The sequence below is a fragment of the Herpailurus yagouaroundi genome, unplaced genomic scaffold, assembly GCF_014898765.1.
Source record: "Herpailurus yagouaroundi ecotype Mexico unplaced genomic scaffold, PumYag 142, whole genome shotgun sequence".
Taxonomy (NCBI): Eukaryota; Metazoa; Chordata; class Mammalia; order Carnivora; family Felidae; genus Herpailurus; species Herpailurus yagouaroundi.
The window spans coordinates 41,264,888-41,288,480 of NW_024412397.1; the positions used below are offsets into that span (position 1 = coordinate 41,264,888).

Consider the following 23,593-nt stretch of genomic DNA (forward strand, 5'->3'; position numbering starts at 1 on the left):
TTAAAAAAAAAATAAATAAAAAATAAAAAGTTGAGTCCTTAATATAATGGACTGCTTTTAATACTGTTATGGAAACTAATGATCTTCTTTGATTATATTTATGTGAAAAGAATACGTTCACATTTCCTGCTGTGCACTGTGGACACCGTCTTGTTACAGTCCCCTGCAAACCTATCCCCTGACCTAAAGTTCTGAAACACTGGTTATAAATCCTGTCGCCTTGGCAAGGCCTATAGCAGGGTGGAGTCAGGGTTTTGGGGTGGGGGAAGGGATCTGGGCATTTTCTTTTTGTTTTTTTTTTTTAAAGTAGACTTTCTTTTTTAGAGCAGACTTTCTTTTTTAGGTTCATAGTGAAGTTGAGCAGAGAATACAGAGTTTTCATATACCTTATGTTCCAGAACATAGCCTTACTACTATCAACATCTTGCTCCGGGGTGGGCACTGAGTTTTGTGATGGTAGAATAGGGCTGAGAATGCAGGCAGTATACTAGGAGAAGCAGAGGAAACCCACATGCAGCACTTAATTCCCCTTTCTTCCCCTTTACTATTTTCAGCATTGATACTACAGATCTCATAGGTCACACTGCCTGGGGATTGCCCTTAGTGTGAGTGAGAATTAGGGATTTGATATAGATGGGGATTGGTTCCTGGCAACTCCAGAAAATAGGGGGAAGGAAAGGACCTACAAATAGCAAAGTTGTGAGTAGTAGCATTGAGGGAGAAGGTTAGACTCTACCTAGCCCTCTTGGTATATAAGTAAGTCAGTTGTGTTGTACTTCTGGAAGACTTCCACTTGGAATTCCTGGTTTTTGATTTGTGCATTCTTTTTGTAAACTATTAACCCAATTGTTTATTGTTGGATTGTTATTGTGTAGGATTAATTTCAAGTTTTTTTCCTTTTTTTTTTTTAAGTTCATATGAGAGATCCTAATAATCAACTTCACATAATCAAAAATCTGAAGATAGCAGTAAGCAACATTATCACCCAACCACCTCAACCCGGAGCCATTCGGAAGCTTTTGAATGATGTTGTTTCTGGCAGTCAGCCTGCGGAAGGATTAGTAGCTAATGTGATTACAGCAGGAGATTATGACCTCAACATCAGTGGTATGTAGTAAGTTTTATTACTACAATTTAAATGAAATTTTCTTTTGTTAGAAAAAGTAATTCTGTGTCTTGGAAATCATAAATGCCTACTGGGTGCTAGAGCCTGGGAATACAGTATTGTAAAAAACCAATCCTTGCTTTTACAGAGATTATAGTCAAGTAGACAGCCAACTATGAATTACATCATTTCATTTTATTTTGTTATAATGAAAGTGTTTTTATAGTTCTAATTGTAAAGTTAATAGAAGGCTCCATGAGGACAGGAACTTTGGCTCTTTATTTTCTTTCCAGTACTTAAAGTAATGCCTAAAACTTATGCATGATAAATCTTGAATGAAAGAACTAGCAGTAGATAAAAAGCAATATATCTTTTGTGACATAAGTGATACTAAAATGAAAAGAATTAAGTTTATTTTACTTTTTATCCTGCTTGGTGTTAAGTTGAAGACATTTTTTTAATATATGAGTAAATATTTAATTTTTTGTAAGAGCTTATTTTTTAATTTTTTATTAAAAAGATTGTTTTTAATGTTTATTTTATTTTTGAGAGAGAGAGACAGAGCATGAGCGGGGAGGAGCAGAGAGAGAGGGAGACACAGAATCCGAAGCAGGCTCCAGGCTCTGAGCTGTCAGCAAAGAGCCCAACGCGGGGCTCGAACTCACAGACTGCAAGATCATGACCTGAGCCGAGGTTGGATGCATAACTGAGCCACCTAGGAGGCGCTCCCCCAATTGCCTTTTTGAAAAGCAAACTTGCTTAGAGTTCTTTGTATCTCTTCCTAGTCTTTTAAACTTCCAGTAGCCTCTTGATAAGATTTCATGATTGACATTAATTTATCAGATAATCTGTTTATCAGGATCTCCTTCCTGAAGTTTTCTCTCTGCATTCTTAGTGAGGAATGATATCATCTGTCAGTGGGGGAGAAAATTTGGTTCTCAGTGGTGCAAAAATCCTAGATATTACAATGGTTTGTGACTCTCCAGAGGACCATGGTACATAAATAGGTGCACGGTACATGTATATATCTGTGAAGACTAATTAGAAACGTCTAAAAGGCTCATAGGGGAGATTACAAAATAAAAGTTGTGAAACACTGTTCTGCTGCACCTTGGACTAGTTACTTTTCAAGGTCTGTTCCACAACTGTCAGCCTGGGGATTTCCTTCCTTTCTCTTCTCCGTAGACTCTCAGTTTTATCTTTTTTGGTATATTTTCTTAATTTGGTGAAGGACATCTCCAGTAGCTTCCTGAGAAAGGTCACTTGGAAGGTAAAGTTTTTGAGCCAATTAATGTCTGAAAATGCTTTTAGCATTTATATTTGATAGTTTGGCTATATATATTGTTGGAAATAATTTCCTTCAGATTTATTCCACTTTCAGTTTCTGGTATTGCTGTAAAGAAGCTGGATGACATTAGGATACCTATCCCCTCATTCCCTCCAGCCTTCAGAAGCTTTTAGAGCCTCTTTATCTCTGTTTTGAAGTTTCATTTTGGGCCTAATTTAACTTTTTTTTTTCACTCGTATCAGCAGCCCCTTTTGATAATTTGGGCATACATACTCTTTTGTTAAAAAAAATTTTTTTAATGATTTATTATTTTTGAGAGAGAGAGAGAGAGAAACAGAGCATGAGCAGGGGAGGGTGGAGAGAGAGAGGGAGACACAGAATCCGAAGCAGGGTCCAGGTTCCGAGCTGTCAGCGCAGCCCTATGCGGGCGGGGCTCGAACCAGCAGTGAGATCATGACCTGAGCCAAAGTTGGCCGCCCAACCGACTGAGCCACCCAGGTACCCTGGGCATACATACTCTTAAACTTGACAAATTTTTTTATACTGTTTCTTGGTTAATTTCTTCCTCATTGTTTTTCCCTGTTCTTTCTGGAACTACTTGTTAATTGGATGTAGAACTTCTCAGTTGCTCCTTTAGTGTTCTTTCCTTTTTTTATAAATATTGTTCATTTACAGCTCTGTGTCTTTTTGTTTTACTTTCTGGGTGATATCTTTATCTCTGACTTTATTTTCCTAACCTTCCGTTGAAATTTTAACGTTTATTGTGTGTGTATGTGGTTTTTTTTTTTTTTTTTTAACTTTGCCTTGCTCTCTGTTTTCCTATTTGTACTGGGCAGTTCTTGTGTCATGTTGTGGTATTTTAATTCAGGAAATTAATAAATTGTTGTTGGCTTCTTTTAGTATTTAAGTTTTCTTTTATCCTGTGTTTTCCTCTCATTTGTATTATTTTTTTCAGTTTGTTTTGGTCACTTTTTCACATTGGAAACTTTTCTCACATATCTGCTGAGCCTGTGGCATTATTTTCTATTTCAAACTGAGAATTAAACGCCCTGCTGGGCATAATAAACTCTTGTTATCTAGTGGACTTCTGTACTGGGTGGTGAGGCTGTGAATAGGCTTTAGAGTTGCCCAATACTTATGGTTCTTTTATTTGGGGCCATTTCATTTCTCCAGAGAAAGATGCTCAAGTCTGATGTCTGACTATCTGTAAAATGGGGGGGCGGGGGAGGCTGTTTTATGTCTGTTTGTTTTTTAACAGTCTATTAAAGTAGTTTGGTAGATACAGAACATCATTTCCCCATGTCTGAAGATTCCTTCCTATTTAACCAAATTTTCATTATCTTTTATTTTATTTTCTTGTCCTTGGTGCTGAGTGAAAATACATATTAATTTTATAGCTAGACTAATTTTGACTGATTTTGGGGGAAGATATAGGTTATTGGTTGGTTAGAAAGAAAATGGGTTATAACATTGGCTAGTATTGTCATTTATTCTCCAATTTTTGTCACTTTTCATATAGATTATGGTATTTCTAAGAAAGCTTTTTCTCTCATAGCAATGAACATGAAATTGTTACATCGATAGCCCTCCTAAACAATATATGGGTTATTCTCATAAGGTTTTTGTTGGAATTAAAATTTTATATGTTTATATATGGCACCAGGTTAGATACTACTATTTGGCCAAGATTGAATGGTTTTTTTTCCCCTTTACCTTCCAGTTGGTTAATGTAGTATTATAATGTGAACAAAGTATATTAGGTTTCTCAGTGATTGAGGTGAAAGGTTTGGTAGTCGGCATAAATAGCTAGGAATAGAATGTCCTTTAGTAAAACTGTGATTTATATAATCTGTTTAAACCGTGTGAAATGACCTAATGACTTAATTGTAAGTTAGTTTAAAAACAAATAAAGAGTAGTTGTAAAATGCTTAGCATGGAGCAAGAGAGGTTTGACATTTTAAGAATTACATTATATACATTTATAAAAATGTGAAAACACACCTCCTTATATTTGATTACAAGGTAAATATACTTTGAAATTTCATTTAAAGAAGTTTTGTTATTGTCATACTCAAGTAATCAAATTATAAAGTAGATGTTGTCAACCTTACCACTATTGACATTCTGAGCCACATAATTCTTTTTTGTGGGGAGCTGTCTTCTGTTCATTGTAGGATGTTTTGCACTGTTCTGGACGTATTTGCCTAGAAGTCAGTAGCACACAACCCCATCCCTAGTGTGACAACCCAAAGTATCTCCAGACATTGCCAAATATTTCCTGGAGGTCAAAATCACTGTTGGTTAAGAAACCATTGTTTTGAAATGATGTTTATGAAGAGGAGAGGGGCACAAAACTTTAGTTTCAGAATCTTTTTACTCATGTAGGTAATATTTAAAGGATTAATAGGTAAGTAGGTTGTGGATCATTGTGTAGGTTTAGGAATAAGTCAGTTTTATTTTTGCAAATGTATATTCCTATATGTGAATATATTTGTATGTATGGCACAGACACTAATTTTAAAGCAGAGGTAGAAAATGCTTGTTTATATGTTTAAGTACAAGTGAAAAATGCTTATTTACTGTTGGGAATCTTTCACACCTTTTAGGGGTATGGACTTGACATTTTTTTTGTTGTAAATTGATTCTGTTAAGGAATTTTAACTGTTGTATATCTTGTTTATTTTAGCTACCACTCCATGGTTTGAGTCTTACAGAGAGACCTTTCTTCAGTCAATGCCAGCATCAGATCATGAATTTCTGAACCACTATTTAGCATGTATCCTTTGACCTTTGTGTTTTCTTTTTTCTTTAATTTATTTTTATTTTTTGACAGAGGGCTCACGAGTACACAAGTAGGGAAGGGGCAGAGGGAGAAGGAGGGAGAGAATCTTAAGCAGGTTCCTCCCTTAGCGCAGAGCCCGAAGCAGGGCTTGATCTCACGACGGTGAGATCTTGACCCAAACTGAAATCAAGAGTTAGATACTTAGCCGACTGAGCCACCCAGGTGCCTGACCTTTGTGTTTTCTTTCCTTTCCTTTTTTTTTTTTTTTTTTTAATATTTTAACGTTTATTTATTATTGAGAGACAGAGCATGAACGTGGGAAGGGCAGAGAGAGGGGGAGACACAGAATCCGAAGCAGGCTCCAGGCTCTGAGCTGTCAGCACAGAGCCCAACGCGGGGCTCAAACTCACAGACTGCGAGGTCATGACCTGAGCTGAAGTCAGACCCTTAACCAACTGAGCTACCCAGGTGTCCCCTATGAAGGCACATTTTTTGAGAGGACATGGGAGAATAGAAAAATTATTTTTCATTGATGATGCTTCAAGTTTTTGTAACTGTTTTTGTTAAATGACATCCTCGACAAGACTGGTTTTAATAAATTAATTTTTATTACAGAGTAAGAATACTGATGGCTTACTTACTGTTTTTCTTTTTTCTCCAGCTCAAATATTTCATGTTTAGTAAGTTTCTGAACCAAAGAGTAAATGTGAACTGTCATTGTTAACTGCTTTTGCTGATTGCCTCAAGATTAGTTTCTTATGCAAGATCTCATATATAAAAGCAGTTTTCCATTATTTTAGTAACCTGTTTTATAGCTGTTAACCTCTTTTGATGCTTATGACTTTTTAGTTTTCTTAATGAGGTTGCAGAGAAAGTTAAGAGGTAGGATAGAGTATGAAACCGCTGTGAGATGGAATGGAGAGGAGCAAGATTCAGCAGAATTGTTCATTGTGCTGATGTGTAACTTTGATATTGTCCATTTTTATGTTCATGGATTTCCTTATATATGTAAATGACCGTCAAAAAAAGTATTTGAGATTTAAAACCTTGAGTTATTTGGAAATGCTGGAGAAATTATTTTGTGTTTGCAGTGAAAATCTATGAAATCAGATTTTTTAGCTTAGAAAATTTCCTCAAAGTTTATTTTAATAGGATAATATGTATCATTTAGTGATAAGTGATAATTACCTTAATATGGTTTACAAGGTATGTTGGTAGCATCATCTAGTGAAGCTGAACCTGTGGAACAGTTTTCAAAGTTATCACAAGAACAGCATCGAATTCAGCACAACAGTGACTATTCCTACCCCAAGTGGTTTATACCAAATACACTTAAATATTATGTACTTTTACATGATGTAAGTGCAGGAGATGAACAGAGGTAAGCTTTATTTTTTTAACTAAAAATTTTTCCCTGTTATATGATTAGATATTAGTTTGCACGTTTTATTTAAATTTTAGATTTATTTTTTTTATCTAAGAAAGTAAAAATACTAATAAAACATTTAACTATATCTTTGTTATGTTCAACAGCTAAGTTATTTTATGTTAGATTTCATATGCTTATCCAAACTTTGCTTTCAATATATATCTGTTACTACAATCTTTGTACCAAAGTGCCTGCCATTTTACACTTGTAGGTCTTAGCTGTTATTTCTTACTTCCTCATTTTTTTTTCTTTTCTCAGTTTTCCTTTTAACTTTTCACTTCTTGACTTTTTTTAAGGGCATTTCTGTTTCCACTCTTTACCCTATTGTCACTTTGTATTTTTAGCCTTGATGTTTTCATAGTCTCAAAAACATGCAGACATTTCTTTATTTTCTCTTCTCTTCTCCTTTCCTTTCTTTCTTTCTTTCTTTCTTTCTTTCTTTCTTTCTTTCTTTCTTTCTTTCTCTTTCTCTCTTTCTGTCCATCTGTCTTCCTTCCTTCCTTCCTTTCTTTCTTTCTCTCTTTCTCTCTTTCTCTTTCTCTCTTTCTGTCCATCTGTCTTCCTTCCTTCCTTCCTTCCTTCCTTCCTTCCTTCCTTCCTTCCTTTGTGTCTGTCTTTCTTTCTGTCTTTCCTTCTGAGAATGGGCACAGTGTGAGCGAAGGGCAGAGAGAGAGAGAAGTGGGCCTCACCTGGGGCTTGAACTCACCTTGAAACAGGGTTTTGTGCTCCCCTTATGCTCACCTGAAGTGGTGCTCGAGCTCACCCAAAGCGGGACTTGAACTCAGAAACTATGAGATCATGACTTGAGCTGAAGTCAGATGCTTAGTGACTGAGCCACCCAGGTGTCCCCAGACATTTCTTACATGTCCTTTAATATTCATTATTAGTGATTTGCCGTAGTCCTTTTATCTTTGGAACAAATGATTAACTTATCTTTAAAAATATAGTAAGTTCTTAAAAAATAAGATAACATAAAAAGCAATTTTATTTTTATGATTTTGGAGTTCATTTTGACTTTTGATTTGGGATGTGGATCAAATTAATTTTTTGTTTAAAATTGTCAGTCTGATAAATCAGTGCCATTTAGGATATACAATCAAATAATCATTTCTTGGGGCGCCTGGGTGGCGCAGTCGGTTAAGCGTCCGACTTCAGCCAGGTCACGATCTCGCGCTCCGTGAGTTCGAGCCCCGCGTCGGGCTCTGGGCTGATGGCTCAGAGCCTGGAGCCTGTTTCCAATTCTGTGTCTCCCTCTCTCTCTGCCCCTCCCCCGTTCATGCTCTGTCTCTCTCTCTCCCAAAAATAAATAAATGTTGAAAAAAAAAAAAATTATTTCTTGCCATTGTTTTGAGCACATATCATTACCTTTTAAATAAATTTTCCTTTTACGTATTTATTATTTTAATTAATTTATTTGAAAGATTTTATTTTTAAGTAGTCTCTACACCCAACGTAGGGCTTGAACTTACAACCCCAATGTCAAGAGTCGTATACTCCACTGACTGAACTAGCTAGGCACCCCATAAATTTTCCTTTATAACCAAAGAACTTTTCTGAAGAATAATTAATATTTAGGATTTTTTCTGAAATCATAAACAGGCTGTAGCCTGTGGATGAAGTATACTATGTAAATAGAAATAATTTGAACTCGCTATTAAAATTAGTTTCTATCTATAGAATATGATATGTATCTTTCATATTGAAGGGTTGTAACTAGGATATTTAAGTGGTAATTCAGGTATTAGATCAGTGGTTCATATCTTTAGCAGTATCACTGGTAAAGTGAGCAGTTTATTTTATTGTACTTGAGTGTATATACACATACATATACTTGTATCTGCTTGTATACATTTATAACTTTTATTAATCCAGCCTTAATTTTATAGTGTGTAAATATGATTCGGTAGTCTGGCAGGCATGTTACTTGTATAGTATTGTCTTTTGCATTTAAATATAATACAAAATTTTCTCTTCCCCCCCCCACCCCCCCAGATGGCTGATTGACTTAAAAAGATACCATTTAAATTAGATTAGTCCTATGTACTAAAATTTCAGTTTTCATCAGAATATGCTGTTTGCTTCCTAGGCTGTGTTATCACTACCAGCTAGCATAGCTTAGTTAACTTAAACTATGGCAATAAAACTACTTTTTATTGCATCTAAGATGTAACTCATGGATTCAGCTATTATAAATTTTGCAAGAAAAAAGGGTGGATTTTATGTAATAAATAAGTCAGCTGCTCTTCTTGAGTTTTCTTTCCTTTTCTGTCTTTGAACTGTGTCCCTTTGAAGACAGCTAAGGGAAGGATAAACTGTAGCAGTGAAAGATGTTTTGTAAATTTTGGGGTGCTATACTTTTCTGTTTCGGCGCTTACGTTTTTTGATAAATGTTTGTTTTCTCAGATGGAATTTCCGAAAGGTTCTTCCCTAAAGCCTGGTACTTACAGTTGAAAGAGTTCTTGATCTAGAAGTTTGAAGCCATTTTTTGGAAATTTACAGTGCACATTAGTAAATGGAAGGCTTGGAGGTGGTCTGCTGGTTTTGTTTACTGTAGTTCAACTAGTTTGACCACCAGAATGGTCTCTTTGACCGTTGAAGCACATTTTGTTAACTCTGCTTTAAGGTGATATCCAAGCTAGCTAAATTTCAGTTAGGGTCATGATCTTTGTTTTAATTTTTTTACTATTTTATATCTGCTTTTCTGTCCTGCCTTTTTTGGGGATTATTTTTGCATTATTTTAATATCTGTTATTGCCTAAGGTATGCTCTCCATTTACTACAAACTTTTTTCCATTTTTTATTTTAGAGCTGAATCAATTTATGAAGAAATGAAACAGAAATATGGAACTCAGGGTTGCTATTTACTTAAAATTAATTCTCGAACATCTAATCGAGCATCAGATGAACAGATACCAGATCCTTGGAGTCAGTATCTTCAGAAAAATAGTATTCAAAACCAGGTATATGTAAAAAACAACCATGAAGCAAACCACAAAAGCTGTATTTCAGTTTTATGACATAATGGCATCACTGTAGAATTTTTTAAGTCTTCGTTTAACTAGTAGAATTGTTTATTTATTTTGTGGAATCTAGCTAGTTCTGATCTATCAGCATGTGAGCTCTTAATTCAGTGGTTTAAAACTGTTTTTAACTAACACATAATCCCTTGTATGTATTCCATTCAGGTATATAATATCCGTATTAATTGATCTTTTCTTAAAAAAATGAAAAGTGAATTACATAAGAATTGAATGAGATTGGCTAGACATGTAGAGAATAGAAGTTTTTACTTGTACATATAATTCCTTATGAATGCTTACAGTCAATTCTTTATTATCCACATGCTCTGGGGTTGCCTTCCTTCATTTTCAACATGCTGTTCTTATGGCCACCTTTTGGAGCTCATACTTTTTAGGTGGGTGGGCTTTTTTCCCTAACTTTCCTTTGATTTCCTTTCCTTCTGAATTTTCAGGAAGTGTTATTTCTTCCTAATTTTCTCCTTTCTTAATCTAGAGTCCTAGTCTAATGTTAATTGCCTATTAGTTGAAGTGGGTAGGTATAAGGTTTCATGGTCTGTTGAACTTCTAAGATAGAATTGTATGCCACTTGGTAGTAGTCAAATATGAAGTTCCCATGTTTAGTTCAGATAATCAGGAGTTGACTTTTCTGTGTGTGTGTGTAGAAGGGGGATTTTGTAAGTAAATGAAAATATAGTTGTGTTCTGTACATTTGAATTACATTGGGTACTCTATGATATTCTTTTTAAAATAACAATTATAAAGTTTGTGATTTTTGATGTCTTAGTATAAATATTGTTTAATAATCTGTTTGCCTTATTTTTCTATCTAATATATGGAATTTTTGATCCAAATATAGTGTTATACTGATGTTTACTCACTTTAAGAAAATGCTGGGAAAAAGTGAGAAAAAAGAAAAACCAGTTGCATATGAAGGAGTTTTATTTAAAAAAATGGTCTTTCAGGGCCACGCTCAGAATAGGGACAATATTGAAAAATGGAATTTATTATTATTTTTAGTGTTTATTTGAGAAAGGGTGTGTGAGCAAGCAGGGGACGGGCAGTGAGAGAGAGAGGGAGAGAGAGAATCCCAAGCAGGCTCCATACTGTCAGTGCAGAGCCCGATGTAGGGCTGAATCTTACAAACTGTGACATCATGACCTGAGCTGAAATTAAGAGTCAGATGTTTAACTAAGTGAGCCACCCAGGCGCCCCCCCAAAAATGGAATTTAGAGTCCAGTCATTCTAAGGAAGGGAAACATAAGTCAAATTGACCAGTTTGAGAACTTTTAAAGAAGACAGAGGTATCAGAAATTCTATAGCTAGATGCCAGGATTGGAGGATAGCTTTTTTATTTTTTATTATTGTTTTTATTTTTTATTTTGAAAGAGCAAGCAGGGGAGAGGGGCAGAGAGCAAGAGAGAGAGAGAGAGAGAGAGACACTCTCAAGCAGGTTCTACATGGAGCCTGATGCAGGGCTCAATCCCATGACTGTGAGATTTTGACCTGAACCAAAATCAATAGCCGGACGCTTAACAGATTGAGTCATCCAGGCACTCCTGAAGGATAGTTTTAAAGCTTATCAAACCTAACCCCTAATCTGTTTTAATTTCCTTTACCTATGAATAACCTCATCTAGTACTCTCTTCATGTCTGAACAGCTGGAGGATCAACCAAAAATTATCTCCCTTAGCTTATACTCCTTGGTCCTTTGGGACCAGTTTTTCATTAAGTCACCTTTCAAAATGTAGAAGGATAGTTTTTGTGTCCCCTTCTGTATTTACCAGGCTAAATATAACCACTTTTTTCAACTCTTTCTTGAGTGGCAGTTTCTTGTCCTGATCGCTTTTATCTTATTAAGTACTAGTTTGTAATTTCCCTCAAAGCATGACACTCAGAATAATACCTCAAATTAGTCTGGGTATTTTTATTTTAAGTTTGTTTTGTGACTAGAAACCAGTGCCTTTGTACAAATAAACATTGCATTGGATATATTTCTAATGCACTGTGATATATTCAGAATTTACTCCAACCTGTTAACACATGTCCATAACCCAGGAGATTTCATACCATCCTCTTATTTTCCCCTGCCTGACTCTAGTAGTCCTTCTCTCTTGGCATTTATTTCTTACTTCAGACAACTCTGCAGGTATTCATGTACTTATTACATATAAACAGGTAAACTGAGGTAGAGATCATTTGAATTCAGAAGAATTAGGATAGTAGATTGAACGTGAAAGGGCGTTTAGGAATATAGTAGGTGTGGATTAGAATGATAAAATATATGAAAGAAATTAAGAATTTGGAGGACTAAAAAGAAAGTGTCTTGCTAAAACAAATAAATGAGGCATATAGTCAGCAGAAAAACCACAGTTGTTGATGGATTTGGTGATATCTTAAACATGATTAATTAACTAACTGCTAATGCTTTTTTATTTTATTTTGATAGGAATCATATGAAGATGGCCCTTGTACTATAACTTCAAATAAGAATTCTGATAGTAACTTGCTTTCATTGGATGGATTAGATAATGAAGTCAAAGGTCTTGATATACTTTCTCTAAGTTTCTCTTTTAGTTGAAAATCTGCACTGTTGTCAAAGCATGCTAATCTTCATAGATAAAAGATGGGGGAAATTTTCATAATAAAAATAAAATGGGCTTCTCCTTTGAAGAGTTTTTTGAGTCATTTGAGTTTGACGTTTTTTGACATTTAAAAATTTGTTTACTGAGAGTAATATATACTATTTCTTTTAAAAATTTTTTAGGAGGCAAGGGGGAAGGTACTGTGTGCAGCATTAATTATTACCAAAGTTGACATGATTTTGAGAGCTTTATTTCTGTATTTTAAATTACAGTTGTTGTTTTTTTAATTTTTTTTTTAACGTTTATTTATTTTTGAGACAGAGAGAGACAGAGCATGAATGGAGGAGGGTCAGAGTGAGAGGGAGACACAGAATCCGAAACAGGCTCCAGGCTCTGAGCGGTCAGCACAGAGCTTGATGCGGGGCTCGAACTCACGGACTGCGAGATCATGACCTGAGCTGAAGTCGGACGCTTAACCTACTGAGCCACCCAGGCGCCCCTAAATTACAGTTTTTGATAGTGATAGTTCTACAAATGTTTTTTAAATTTTTTAATGTTTAATTTTGAGAGAGAGAGTGCACGAGCAGAGGAGGGTGGAGAGAGAGGGAGACACAGAATCCAAAGTAGGCTCTAGGCTCTTAGCTGTCTGCACAGAGCTTGACACGGGACTCAAACTTACAAACCTTGAGATCATGACCTGAGCCGAAGTCAGATGTTCAACAGACTGAGCTACCCAGGCGCCCCTCTAAAATTGTTTGGTTAAAATTTTTGTTATTGCTTAGTTGTGTTATTTAAATTTATTCGTTATATTATTTTAACACTGTAATTTTCTTCATTTATTTATATGAATCTAATTTTTTTTAAGTTTGAGAGAAAGAGCATATTCATTCACATGCCAGCCAGGGGTGGGGAGAGGGAGGCACAGAGAGAGAGGTGGGAGAGAATCCCAAGCAGGCTCTGTGCTGTCCAAACCCTGAGATCACGCCCTGAGTCGAAATCAAGAATTGGATGCTTAACTGACTGGGCCACCCAGGCTCCCCTATTTAAAATCTTTAAATTGCTATTACATGTAACAAATATTAACCCAAGTCCTGTAGTTTTAGGAGGGAAAATGTTAATGTTATTGTATCTTAGACTTCTGAGATACACAGAAAGATGAAGGGTTCCAACATTCTTTTTTTTTTTTCTTTAGCAGTATGGTAGTAATATCAATTTTCTGTTGCATTCTGAAAGTAAAAGAAAGATCTGTTTTTCAGTAGATGGCTTACCAAATAACTTTAGAGCTCACCCACTTCAGTTGGACTCATCCAGTGACGCTTCTAACAGCATTGATGGCCCAGATCATGTAAAATCTGCTTCATCATTACATGAAACAAAGAAAGCAAATACTGGAATTATTCATGGTGCATGTTTAACCCTTACTGATCATGATAGAATTCGACAGTTTATACAAGAGTTCACTTTTCGGGGCCTTTTGCCACATATAGAGAAAACAATTCGGCAATTAAATGATCAGGTAAGATTTAATTGTTCAGATTAGTATTTTTAAATTTTCAGTAAAGAGTAAATTTGGGAATATAGTAGTATAAGTTATTTAAAGTACTTGAAGTTGTTTTTTTTTTTTTTTTTAAGATAGACTAATGCTAGTATTTATTGGCATCACTGTCAGTGATGAAATTCTCTTAAATCCTAGAAGATACTTATTTACATTAGGGATTTTGCCAGCATATTGGACAATTTTCTTTAAATCAGTGTTGTTAAAATGAATATTTGCTCACTATTAAAGCTTTTTAGTTATTTAGAATATATTGTATGTAAAAGTAAAATACTAAATCTCATATTTGTAATGTATACTCTTTTTTTGGTAGCTAATATCAAGAAAAGGTTTAAGTCGATCTCTATTTTCTGCAACTAAAAAATGGTTTAGTGGCAGTAAAGTTCCAGAAAAAAGCATTAATGAGCTGAAAAATACATCTGGATTGCTGTGAGTAAAATATTATTGTTTTTGTTTTTCTTCTGTTTAACTCTGATTGGTGTGTGACTGTGTGATGTCCTGCAAAACATTTTCTCTTTAGTTTTTTAGTTTCATATTTGTTAAAACTTCAGTAGATAAGAACAGTGACTATAAGTTAATTATATTAAAAAATGTTTTTAAACCATTAGGGAATTGGGTATCTAAAAATAAATATCAATGGAGAAAGTCCCTTACTTTGGGTTTCTTTCCCTATTTGTAAAAAGATGGAATTAGAACAAATATTCATTAATAACTCATCTAAATAAAATATTGTGGTCTAGTGGTTCTGAGCCATGGCATATATTTAGAAAATTTTGTTTCAAGGGAAAATAAAGTTCATTTTGGGTTTTTGTGTTTTTTTGTGGTTGTATGTATAGTGAGTTACCTAGAATTGACCATTTGCCTAATAATTTGACCATGGAAAAATTTCTTGCCTCTTGTTGAGAAGTTCTCAGTATAGGGCTATAAATTATATAAATACAAATGTTTCCAAATGTCTTTGAGAAATGACAGTCTCCCACTGGAGACAGAATTCTTGTTGAATCAGATTAGTTTTCCTAATATTTTAGACTCAGTTGTCTAGCTTGTTAGACATTTTGTAATATTTGATGGTTCAGGGGTTATAAATTATAAATTTCTTTCTTAATTCATTTTATATTTATAGGTATCCGCCGGAAGCACCAGAGCTTCAAATCCGAAAAATGGCTGACTTATGCTTTTTGGTGCAGCATTATGATTTGGCTTATAGTTGCTATCATACTGCAAAGAAAGATTTTCTTAATGATCAAGCAATGCTTTATGCAGCTGGTGCATTGGTTGGTATTCTGTAATATTATAATTTCTTATTTCTATTGTCATAAATGATTTAGAAATCTCTTTATGAAATGGAAAACAAAATACCTAGAGATAAAGTTATACTCAAAGAGGACATAATGCTTTATGGGTTTTGAATTAGTTTATGCTGAATTGATGGATTTTCCTCAAACTGGTTTAAACGTGGTCAGATATAATGGTTGATGTCTTAGCTTTGTCTAGTACCTTCTAATTTTTGTGTATGCTTTCAAAATTTAATTTGAGTTTCTGTTATTATATTGAGTAATTTTTTTTAGCAGATGCTTTTAGAGCTACTGAAAAATATTTTAAAATTGCTTAAATGTTTTTTTCTGATGTAAGACTATATATTGGTTAAGAACATGTACTTTGGTGTGAGACAAACTGTCATCTTAGGCATGTATTGAACATCTCTAAGCCTCAGTTTTTTCGCCTGTACAGTGTGAACCCTTACGGCATAGGGTTGGATGAAGAGGTATAAGGGCATGTGATGTGCCTAGCATACTCCCTTGTATGTTATAAGCTGTCAGTAAGCATCAGCTATGTTAATTTTTATAATTGATATGTAAACCTTGGTGTGTCAGAAATTTATTTTGAAAGGGAGAGAGAGTGAGCATGAGCAGGGGAGGGGCAGAGAGAGAGAGAATCCCAAGCAGGCTGTCAGTGCAGAACCAGATGCGGGGCTGAAACCCACAAATTGCGAGATCATGACCTGAGCCGAAACCCAGAGTCGGATGCTTAACTGACTGAGCCACCCAGGCATCCCCAGAGAGAATTTAATATACTTGTTGCCTTATAACATTTTCATGTTCTTTTAAAGTTGTCATATGTATATGCGTAATTTGCTTTCTGTGTGTAGAAAAGAGTAAAATCAGCACTGTTGCATTCTACATAATCACTTTAAGAGTATGTAAGCTTGGGGTGGCGCAGTTGGTTAAGCGTCCGACTTCAGCCAGGTCACGATCTCACGGTCCGTGAGTTCGAGCCCCGCGTCAGTCTCTGGGCTGATGGCTCGGAGCCTGGAGCCTGTTTCCGATTCTGTGTCTCCCTCTCTCTCTGCCCCTCCCCCGTTCATGCTCTGTCTCTCTCTGTCCCAAAAATAAATAAACGTTGAAAAAAAATTAAAAAAGAGTATGTAAGCTTGTAAACAAAGTGCGAAGAACAAAAAAGTATGAGAATAAATATTTCATTGGGAATTATCATGTAGGTGCTTGTTAGTAATTGCCACTTATTTTGCATTTATTTTAATATTATGTGTGTATAAAACTAAAATAGGCAACTTAAAAATGTAAAGCTAAAATTGCAAAATTATATTACTTTTCCTTTTCACTTCTGTAATTTTAAGTGTTTACTTTTGAGAGAGAGAGCATGAGCAGGGAGGTGCAGAGAGAGAGAGGGACAGAGGATCTGCAGCGGGCTCTGCATTGACAGCAGAGAGCCTGATGTGGGGCTCAAATTCATGAACTCTGAGATCATGACCTGAGTGAAGTTGGATGCAAAACCGACTGAGCTACCCAGGTGCCCCTGTAATGTTAAAAAAAAAATTTTTTTTTTAAGTTTCTTTATTTCTGAGAGAGAGAGAGAGAGTGCGAGCATGAGCGGGAGAGGAGCAGAGAGAGGGAGACAACAGAATCCAAAGCAGGCTCCAGGCTCTGAGCTGTCAGCACAGAGCCTGACACAGGGCTCGAATTAGCAAACTGCGAGATCATGACCTGAGCCAAAGTTGGACGCTTAACCGACAGAGCCACCCAGGCGCCCCTTTTAAAAAAAAAGAAAAAAAAAATTTTTTTTTTTTAATTTTTTTTAAACGTTTATTTATTTTTTTGGGACAGAGAGAGACAGAGCATGAACGGGCGAGGGGCAGAGAGAGAGGGAGACAGAATCGGAAACAGGCTCCAGGCTCTGAGCCATCAGCCCAGAGCCTGACGCGGGGCTCGAACTCACGGACCGCGAGATCGTGACCTGGCTGAAGTCGGACGCTTAACCGACTGCGCCACCCAGGCGCCCCAAGAAAAAAAAATTTTTAAAGTTTCTTTATTTCTGAGAGAGCGAAAAAAATATTTATTTATTTTGAGAGAGAGAGGGAGGGAGGGAGGGAGGGAGGGAGGGGGAGAGAGAGAGAGAGAGAGAGAGAGAGAGAGAGAGAGAGAGAGAATTCCAACCAGGCTCTGTGCTGACAGTACAGGCTCAATTCCACAAACTGTTTGATCATGACCTGAGCCAAAATCATGAGTCAGATGCTTAATTGACTGATCCACCCAGGTGCCCCTTCCTGTAATATTTTTAATGAAAAACATCTAACTTTTAAAAACCTTGTTCAGGAACTTAAAATACGCTATCTTTATAAATTGAAGTGTTTGAAAACTTACATGAATTGTCCTTGGCCAGACATTCTGTAATCTTTTATTATAGTCATCTAAAATGATGACTATATGGATATGAAATAATAAATACTTAATGTTATTTCATAAATATATTTATGAATTGATAAAATTTTACATTATGTACTTGCTAATTCATTGCTTGTATTTAGGTAGGTTTTTATAAAGGTATGGCAAAAAAATGTCAGTGGTTTTATGGTGTGTAAGCTTTTTCATTTTTATTTATAATCTGATAAATACTGTATTTAAGCCATTTAGGTGGTGGTATTAATAGCAACTGTATGAGAAAAAACAGTTTAGCAATGGAAAATAAAGGTATATCTGCTATAACATAATACATGTATACCTGAAAATCCTTGTAATCTATAAAACTGTCCTAAAAATAATAGGCCATGGAGAAAAATAGGGTCGGGAAGTCTTCTTAAAACCTATGTATGTATCTTTTAAAACAAAGTACAAACAAGAACACAAAATTTGTACCTTGAGAGATGATATATGTAATCTAGTGAGGCTGCTCCATCATGCCTAGAAGTTACTTAAAGGCATTAAAACACACACACACACAGAACCAGTATATCAGTACTGGCTGGGAGTAGAGGCGGAGAAGAAGAGCTCCTAATCTGTTATGGTGCCATGATGGGGAGCGTGGAGCGAAGTGAAGCTGTCTTGAGCCAAGAACTGTGCATTTACACTGGGCATGTACTTCTCTAGAGAGAGAGTCAGTGAGCACCAAAACTCAGGCATTCGTTTTCTGTAAAATACAGATAAAGGGAGCTCCTGCTTGTGCAACAGCTGAGCTTAGGGCTTGTTCCTTTCCTGCTGAAGGTTATAATTTTATAGTTGCTATTTTTGATCCCCTTGCCCAAGAAAAATTGTTTATAAATGAATACAAATTTTACTTGTGTTGATACCACTTTCCTATTTACCATTCACATATTTAGCTAATTGATAAGGTCAAAATATGTTGTAGTAGGACAGACTATATTGCTTGCCTTTTTAGCTGAAAATTGTAGAAGGTATTTAGTTATGCTATCTTTAAAATTAAGTATCATAGCAAAACCAGTAATAGGAATTCTTAATACTGTTTTTTTGTAGTTCAGTTATATAACTACCTTAACTAACTGAAGGGTAAGTAGATCACTGTGGTTCTTGATGAAAATTTTTGTAAAAAGTATTGATCTGTTATTGATGACTATAAGAAATTATTTAATGGTTTGATAATAATAGCTGGGGGTGATCATTCTGAATGTTCTCACCAGATCTGTAAAAATTATGTCGGTTTTGTTTGAATGTATATTGATTTAATACTTGCAGAATTAGAAAATAACTTAGAATTTGGGGGCATATTTTTCTCACAGGATTTTTTCTTAGTACCCTTTAATATATGTAATATATATTGTTTGTATGTAGTAAATGGGTATTTTGTACAATATAGTATACCGTATGTTCAATGCATATTTGCTTTTTTGTATAATATAGAAGCATATGTGTATTCATTACATTAGTTAAAATATAAAGTAGTTAAGAAACCATGTTTCAGAGCTGTAGTGTACTTTGTCACATGGGTATAATGCTTTTTCTTTAAGTTTATATTTAGAGAGAGAGAGGGAGGGAGAGAGAGAGAGACAGAGAGAGACAGAGAAAGAGAGAGAACAGGGGAGGGGCAGAGAAAGAAGAGGGAGAATCCCAAGCAGGCTCTGCACTGTTAGTGCAAAGCCCTACGTGGGGCTCAAACTCATAAACCGAGATCATGACCTGAGCTAAAATCAAGAGTCAGACACTTAACCTAATTGACTGAGCCACCCAGGTGCCCCTGGATATAATGTATTTTCATTCAGTTTTTTCAGTAAATTTTGGAGCAAACACTGCTGGGTACTGAGGATGGACAGACATTCTGTAACAGATACATTTTATATTGTCATGAAACCTATAGTCTGTCACGTTTAAGGTTTTAGTTATTCTCTGGTTTTTAGGTAATTATTTGTATTTTTTTCTATTTTAAAAGTTGCAGATAAATACATATGTTCATCCTAAAAGTGTTGGCATTAACAGTTTTCCTTCCCAATTTATGAAGGTTTCATTTATTTCTAGTTTTTATTAACACTTGGTCTGTAAAAGGACATGGGATATTTTACTAAGAAAGCCAAAACCCATATTTGGATCATCATTTCTAAATTCATTAGGACTATTGTATATTTTTTGCATTATTAACTGAAAGCATACACATTGACAATAGATTGGCTTTTAAAAATGACATACAAAGATCTAGAAAACTGACAGTAATTTAAGTCTAAGAAATAAGGTCTTTGTGCCTTTTATATGGTATAGGATATACATTAGAGTGTGTAAATAGCTGAAAATATATATAGTTCAAGTTGTTGAGAGCTCTCTTTGCCTGTTCTGATGCCAGTAATTAGAAAGAGATGTGCTTTATTTTGTCTTGCTCTATATGGTCTTATCATTGGTCTGTTTCCTCATTGAGGAATAGGGAAGAACAGAGAGGAAGTGGTAGCAGAATCTTAAGCTAGGTGTACTTGGTAGTTGTATATATACACCATAATTCAAAATGCTTCTCAGGTCTTCTTGAAAATCTCATTTAAATTCTGAATGACAGACTTTGGTATTTGACTGTAGAAGTGAAAAACGAAAAGCATATATTTTTCAAGCCTGCATTAATCCATGAAATTTCTATATCATACATAAAAAGCCCCAGCAAACTTCAGTCCAATTTTTAGCTTTCCAAATGCTAAACTATAAGAATATTCCTCTTTTTGAAATAGTATAAATATCTTTTTCTTTAGGAAATGGCAGCAGTGTCAGCTTTCCTTCAGCCAGGAGCGCCTAGGCCATACCCTGCGCATTATATGGATACAGCAATCCAGACATACAGGGATATCTGCAAGTAGGTGACTAGAATGTTTATGTTCTGTCCATTTAGAGGTAAATTTAACACTTACATTATTATTAGATGTAAATGGTTGTTTGTTTTCAGGCTTTAAACTTAAACAAGCTCCCAAATCAAGTCAGTATACTCAGATAAGATGAGGTGATTTTTTTAAAAGTCAGTGTTTTCTTATATCCCTTATTTTCCTCTTTTGTTTGGATTTGTAGTTAAGAATTTGTTACATGTAAAATTGGGGTTATATGTTACATTGGATGATTTTATTGTGAAGATAGCTCTAACCTAAACTATTGTTAAGCCAGGGGTTAGCCATTTTGAATTTTTCTTGTTAAATAGGCAGAACACAGAGAATTAAATAGTAGTCCAGGGAAGAAAACGAGAAGTGTTTTCTTCACACATAATGAGTTCTCTTGGAACTCTATAGTAGTTAGAACTCACCACCTGTAAGGAGACTATGAACCGGTGCAGAAAGTGGTCAGAGGAGGTTTCATAGTATTTTTAAGGAATGAATCTAGAAGAAAGGTAGTGGGGATTTGACAGCCATGAATATATTTCAGGAATTGTGATTGGCAGGAATAATGTTTTGGTTGAACATCACTGGTAAAAGGAAATGGAGCCTTGGCTAGGTTAGAAGGTGTACATGAAAAGGTGTTTTGAGAGACATTGGTGTGGGGAGCCTTCACTCTCACTTATTATTGTTATTCTTAAGCTGTGGTTAAGATTTATGTATTAGCAATGGAGAGTTCCTGAATATTCACATAGAACCTTGACATAATAAAAGTGATTTTTCAGGAAGGTTGATCTGACTGTTCTATGTAGAATGAATGGGTTGGAAGACAGATAAAGAGGCAGTCTTGTCTCTTATAATGTTGTTTAAGGATTAGTAATAGCAGTGTGTTTTTTAGTGTTTTAACAGCACTAATAAGCATTAACTTTTTTGTGTGTGCCCAGCATTTGCCACTATGCCAAAGTAATTTACATGCTCATTGAATCTTTACAACAAATCTGTGAAATGGTGGGTACTATCATTATCCTCACTTATAGATGAGAAGAATGAAACTTAGAGTTTAACTTGCTCTAGGGCCGCAGCTAATACGTGGTGGAGCCAATTTTGGATCCCACCTCTTACCTTTTACAGTCTGTTCGAAACTATATTTAAAAAAAAAAAAAAAAATATATATATATATATATATATATATATATATATATATATATGTATATATTTGGAGAGTCTGGCAGGAGATATGCCCTGTGTGAAGGAGGACACATTGAAGGATTCTGAAAAGGTGAGGTTCAGAAGGTAGAAGAACTAGGAGAGTGAGGTGTCATAGAAACTAGAGTAGTAAAAAACTTTCAAGAAGTTTGAATATTCGTTCTCTGAGAAGATTTTTCTTGTTTTCACAAGGTACATAGCTTTCGGTGAGAGGCACATGGAATGATGCAAAAGAGAAGGCATAATACCTAGTGACTCAGATAGCCAGATATGTCTGGCAATCCAATTTTGTCCTCCTGTCTGCAGTAGACTATCATCTTTTTCTAAGTCTACACTTATTGTTTTGCAAAAAATTTACTTTATAATCTTTATTCTAAGTTATCATAATTGATAAGATTGATCATCAATTTAATATATATTTTGGGATAAATGAGAAACACTACATTCATTATACATGTGCATTTTAAGAAGCTCCCTGATCTCAGAAATATTAAAATGTAAATAAATTTTCTTAAAGTACAGGAAATGCAATATTACTTTTACAATGCCCTCCTCTTAGAATACCATGCTTCACCTTTTAACTGATGAGATCCTGTTTATCCTTAAAAGATTTTCTTAAATATTCTTTTATGATGCCATCCATTCCCTTACTCTCCCCAAATCATAGTAAATATCAAGTATTCCCTGTTGGTTATCTATGTTTTTTTGTTTGTTGGTTTTTTAGAGAGAGGGCACACATGCAGTGGGGGAGGGGGAGAGGAAGAGGGAGAGAGAATGTCAAGCAGGCTCCACATTCAGTGTGGAGTCTGATGCGGGGCCCAATCTCATGACTGTGAGATCATGATGTGAGCTGAAATCAAGAGCTAGATGCTTAACTGACTAAGCCACCCAGGTGTCCATTACCTGTTTTATACCAGTTTCCTTTTTTAGTTAGGGATTGTGTCATGGAAATACTTGAGTTTGTAGCACTTCCAATGCCTGAACCAAATGATTTTTTAAAAAATTACTTATTTAGGGGCGCCTGGGTGGCGCAGTCGGTTAAGCGTCCGACTTCAGCCAGGTCACGATCTTGTGGTCCGTGAGTTCGAGCCCCGCGTCAGCCTCTGGGCTGATGGCTCGGAGCCTGGAGCCTGTTTCCGATTCTGTGTCTCCCTCTCTCTCTGCCCCTCCCCCGTTCATGCTCTGTCTCTCTCTGTCCCAAAAATAAATAAAAACGTTGAAAAAAAAAATTAAAAAAAAATGTAGATATTTTTGTTAAAAATTCAAAATTTTGGTCATTCTGATAGGTGTGAGGAGATATCTCATTGCGATTTTGATTTGCATTTCCCTGGTGATGAGTGATGTTGAGCATCTTTTCATGTGTCTTTTGGCCATCTGGATGTCTTCTTTGGAGAAATGTTCATGTCTTCTGCTCATTTTTTAATTGGATTGATGCTTAATTGTATTTGGTGTTGAGTTATATATGTTCTTTATATATTTTAGGTACTAATCCTTTATCAGGTCATTTGCAAATATCTTCTTCCATTTAGTAGATTGTTTTTTAGTGTGGTTGGTTTCCTTTTGCTGTGCAGAAGCTTTTTATTTTGATGTAGTCTCAATATTTAATTTTTGCTTTTGTTTCTCTTGCCTTGGGAGACATCTACAAAGATGTTCCTGTGGCCAGTGTCAGAGAAGTTACTGCCTATGCTCTCTTCCTGGATTTTTATAGTTTCAGGACTTACATTTAGGTCCTTAATCCATTTTGAGTTTATTTTTGTGTGTGGTATAAGAAAGTGGTCCAGTTTCATTCTTTTGCATGTAGTTGTTCAATTTTCCCAATACCATTTGTTGAAGAGACTTTTTCCCATTGCATATTCGTGCCTCGTTTATCAAAGATTAGTTGACCATGTAATTATGAGTTTATTTCTGGGCTTTCTGTTGTGTTCCAGTGATCCATGTGTCTGTTTTTGTGCCAGTGCCATACTGTTTTAATTACTACAGCTTTTTTTTTTTTTAAGTCTTATTTATTTATTTATTTATTTATTTATTTATTTATTTATTTATTTA

At 35.3% G+C, this 23,593-nt stretch overlaps 1 protein-coding gene across 5 annotated transcripts in view; it reads left to right on the forward strand.

The window, feature by feature from the left end:
* TRAPPC8 (trafficking protein particle complex subunit 8) overlaps nucleotides 1–23,593 on the forward strand; it is an 83,673-nt gene that overhangs the window by 8,016 nt on the left and 52,064 nt on the right. For 3 of the 5 annotated variants that reach the window (XM_040479148.1, XM_040479150.1, XM_040479151.1), the window contains exons 2-10: nucleotides 913–1,107; nucleotides 5,080–5,169; nucleotides 6,382–6,556; nucleotides 9,411–9,564; nucleotides 12,071–12,164; nucleotides 13,463–13,722; nucleotides 14,075–14,190; nucleotides 14,885–15,035; nucleotides 20,234–20,334. In XM_040479148.1, the coding sequence (XP_040335082.1) occupies nucleotides 913–1,107; nucleotides 5,080–5,169; nucleotides 6,382–6,556; nucleotides 9,411–9,564; nucleotides 12,071–12,164; nucleotides 13,463–13,722; nucleotides 14,075–14,190; nucleotides 14,885–15,035; nucleotides 20,234–20,334 (1,336 nt within the window). The remainder of the gene's footprint in view (nucleotides 1–912; nucleotides 1,108–5,079; nucleotides 5,170–6,381; nucleotides 6,557–9,410; nucleotides 9,565–12,070; nucleotides 12,165–13,462; nucleotides 13,723–14,074; nucleotides 14,191–14,884; nucleotides 15,036–20,233; nucleotides 20,335–23,593) is intronic. The other 2 variants (XM_040479149.1, XM_040479152.1) reach the window with 1 other exon arrangement.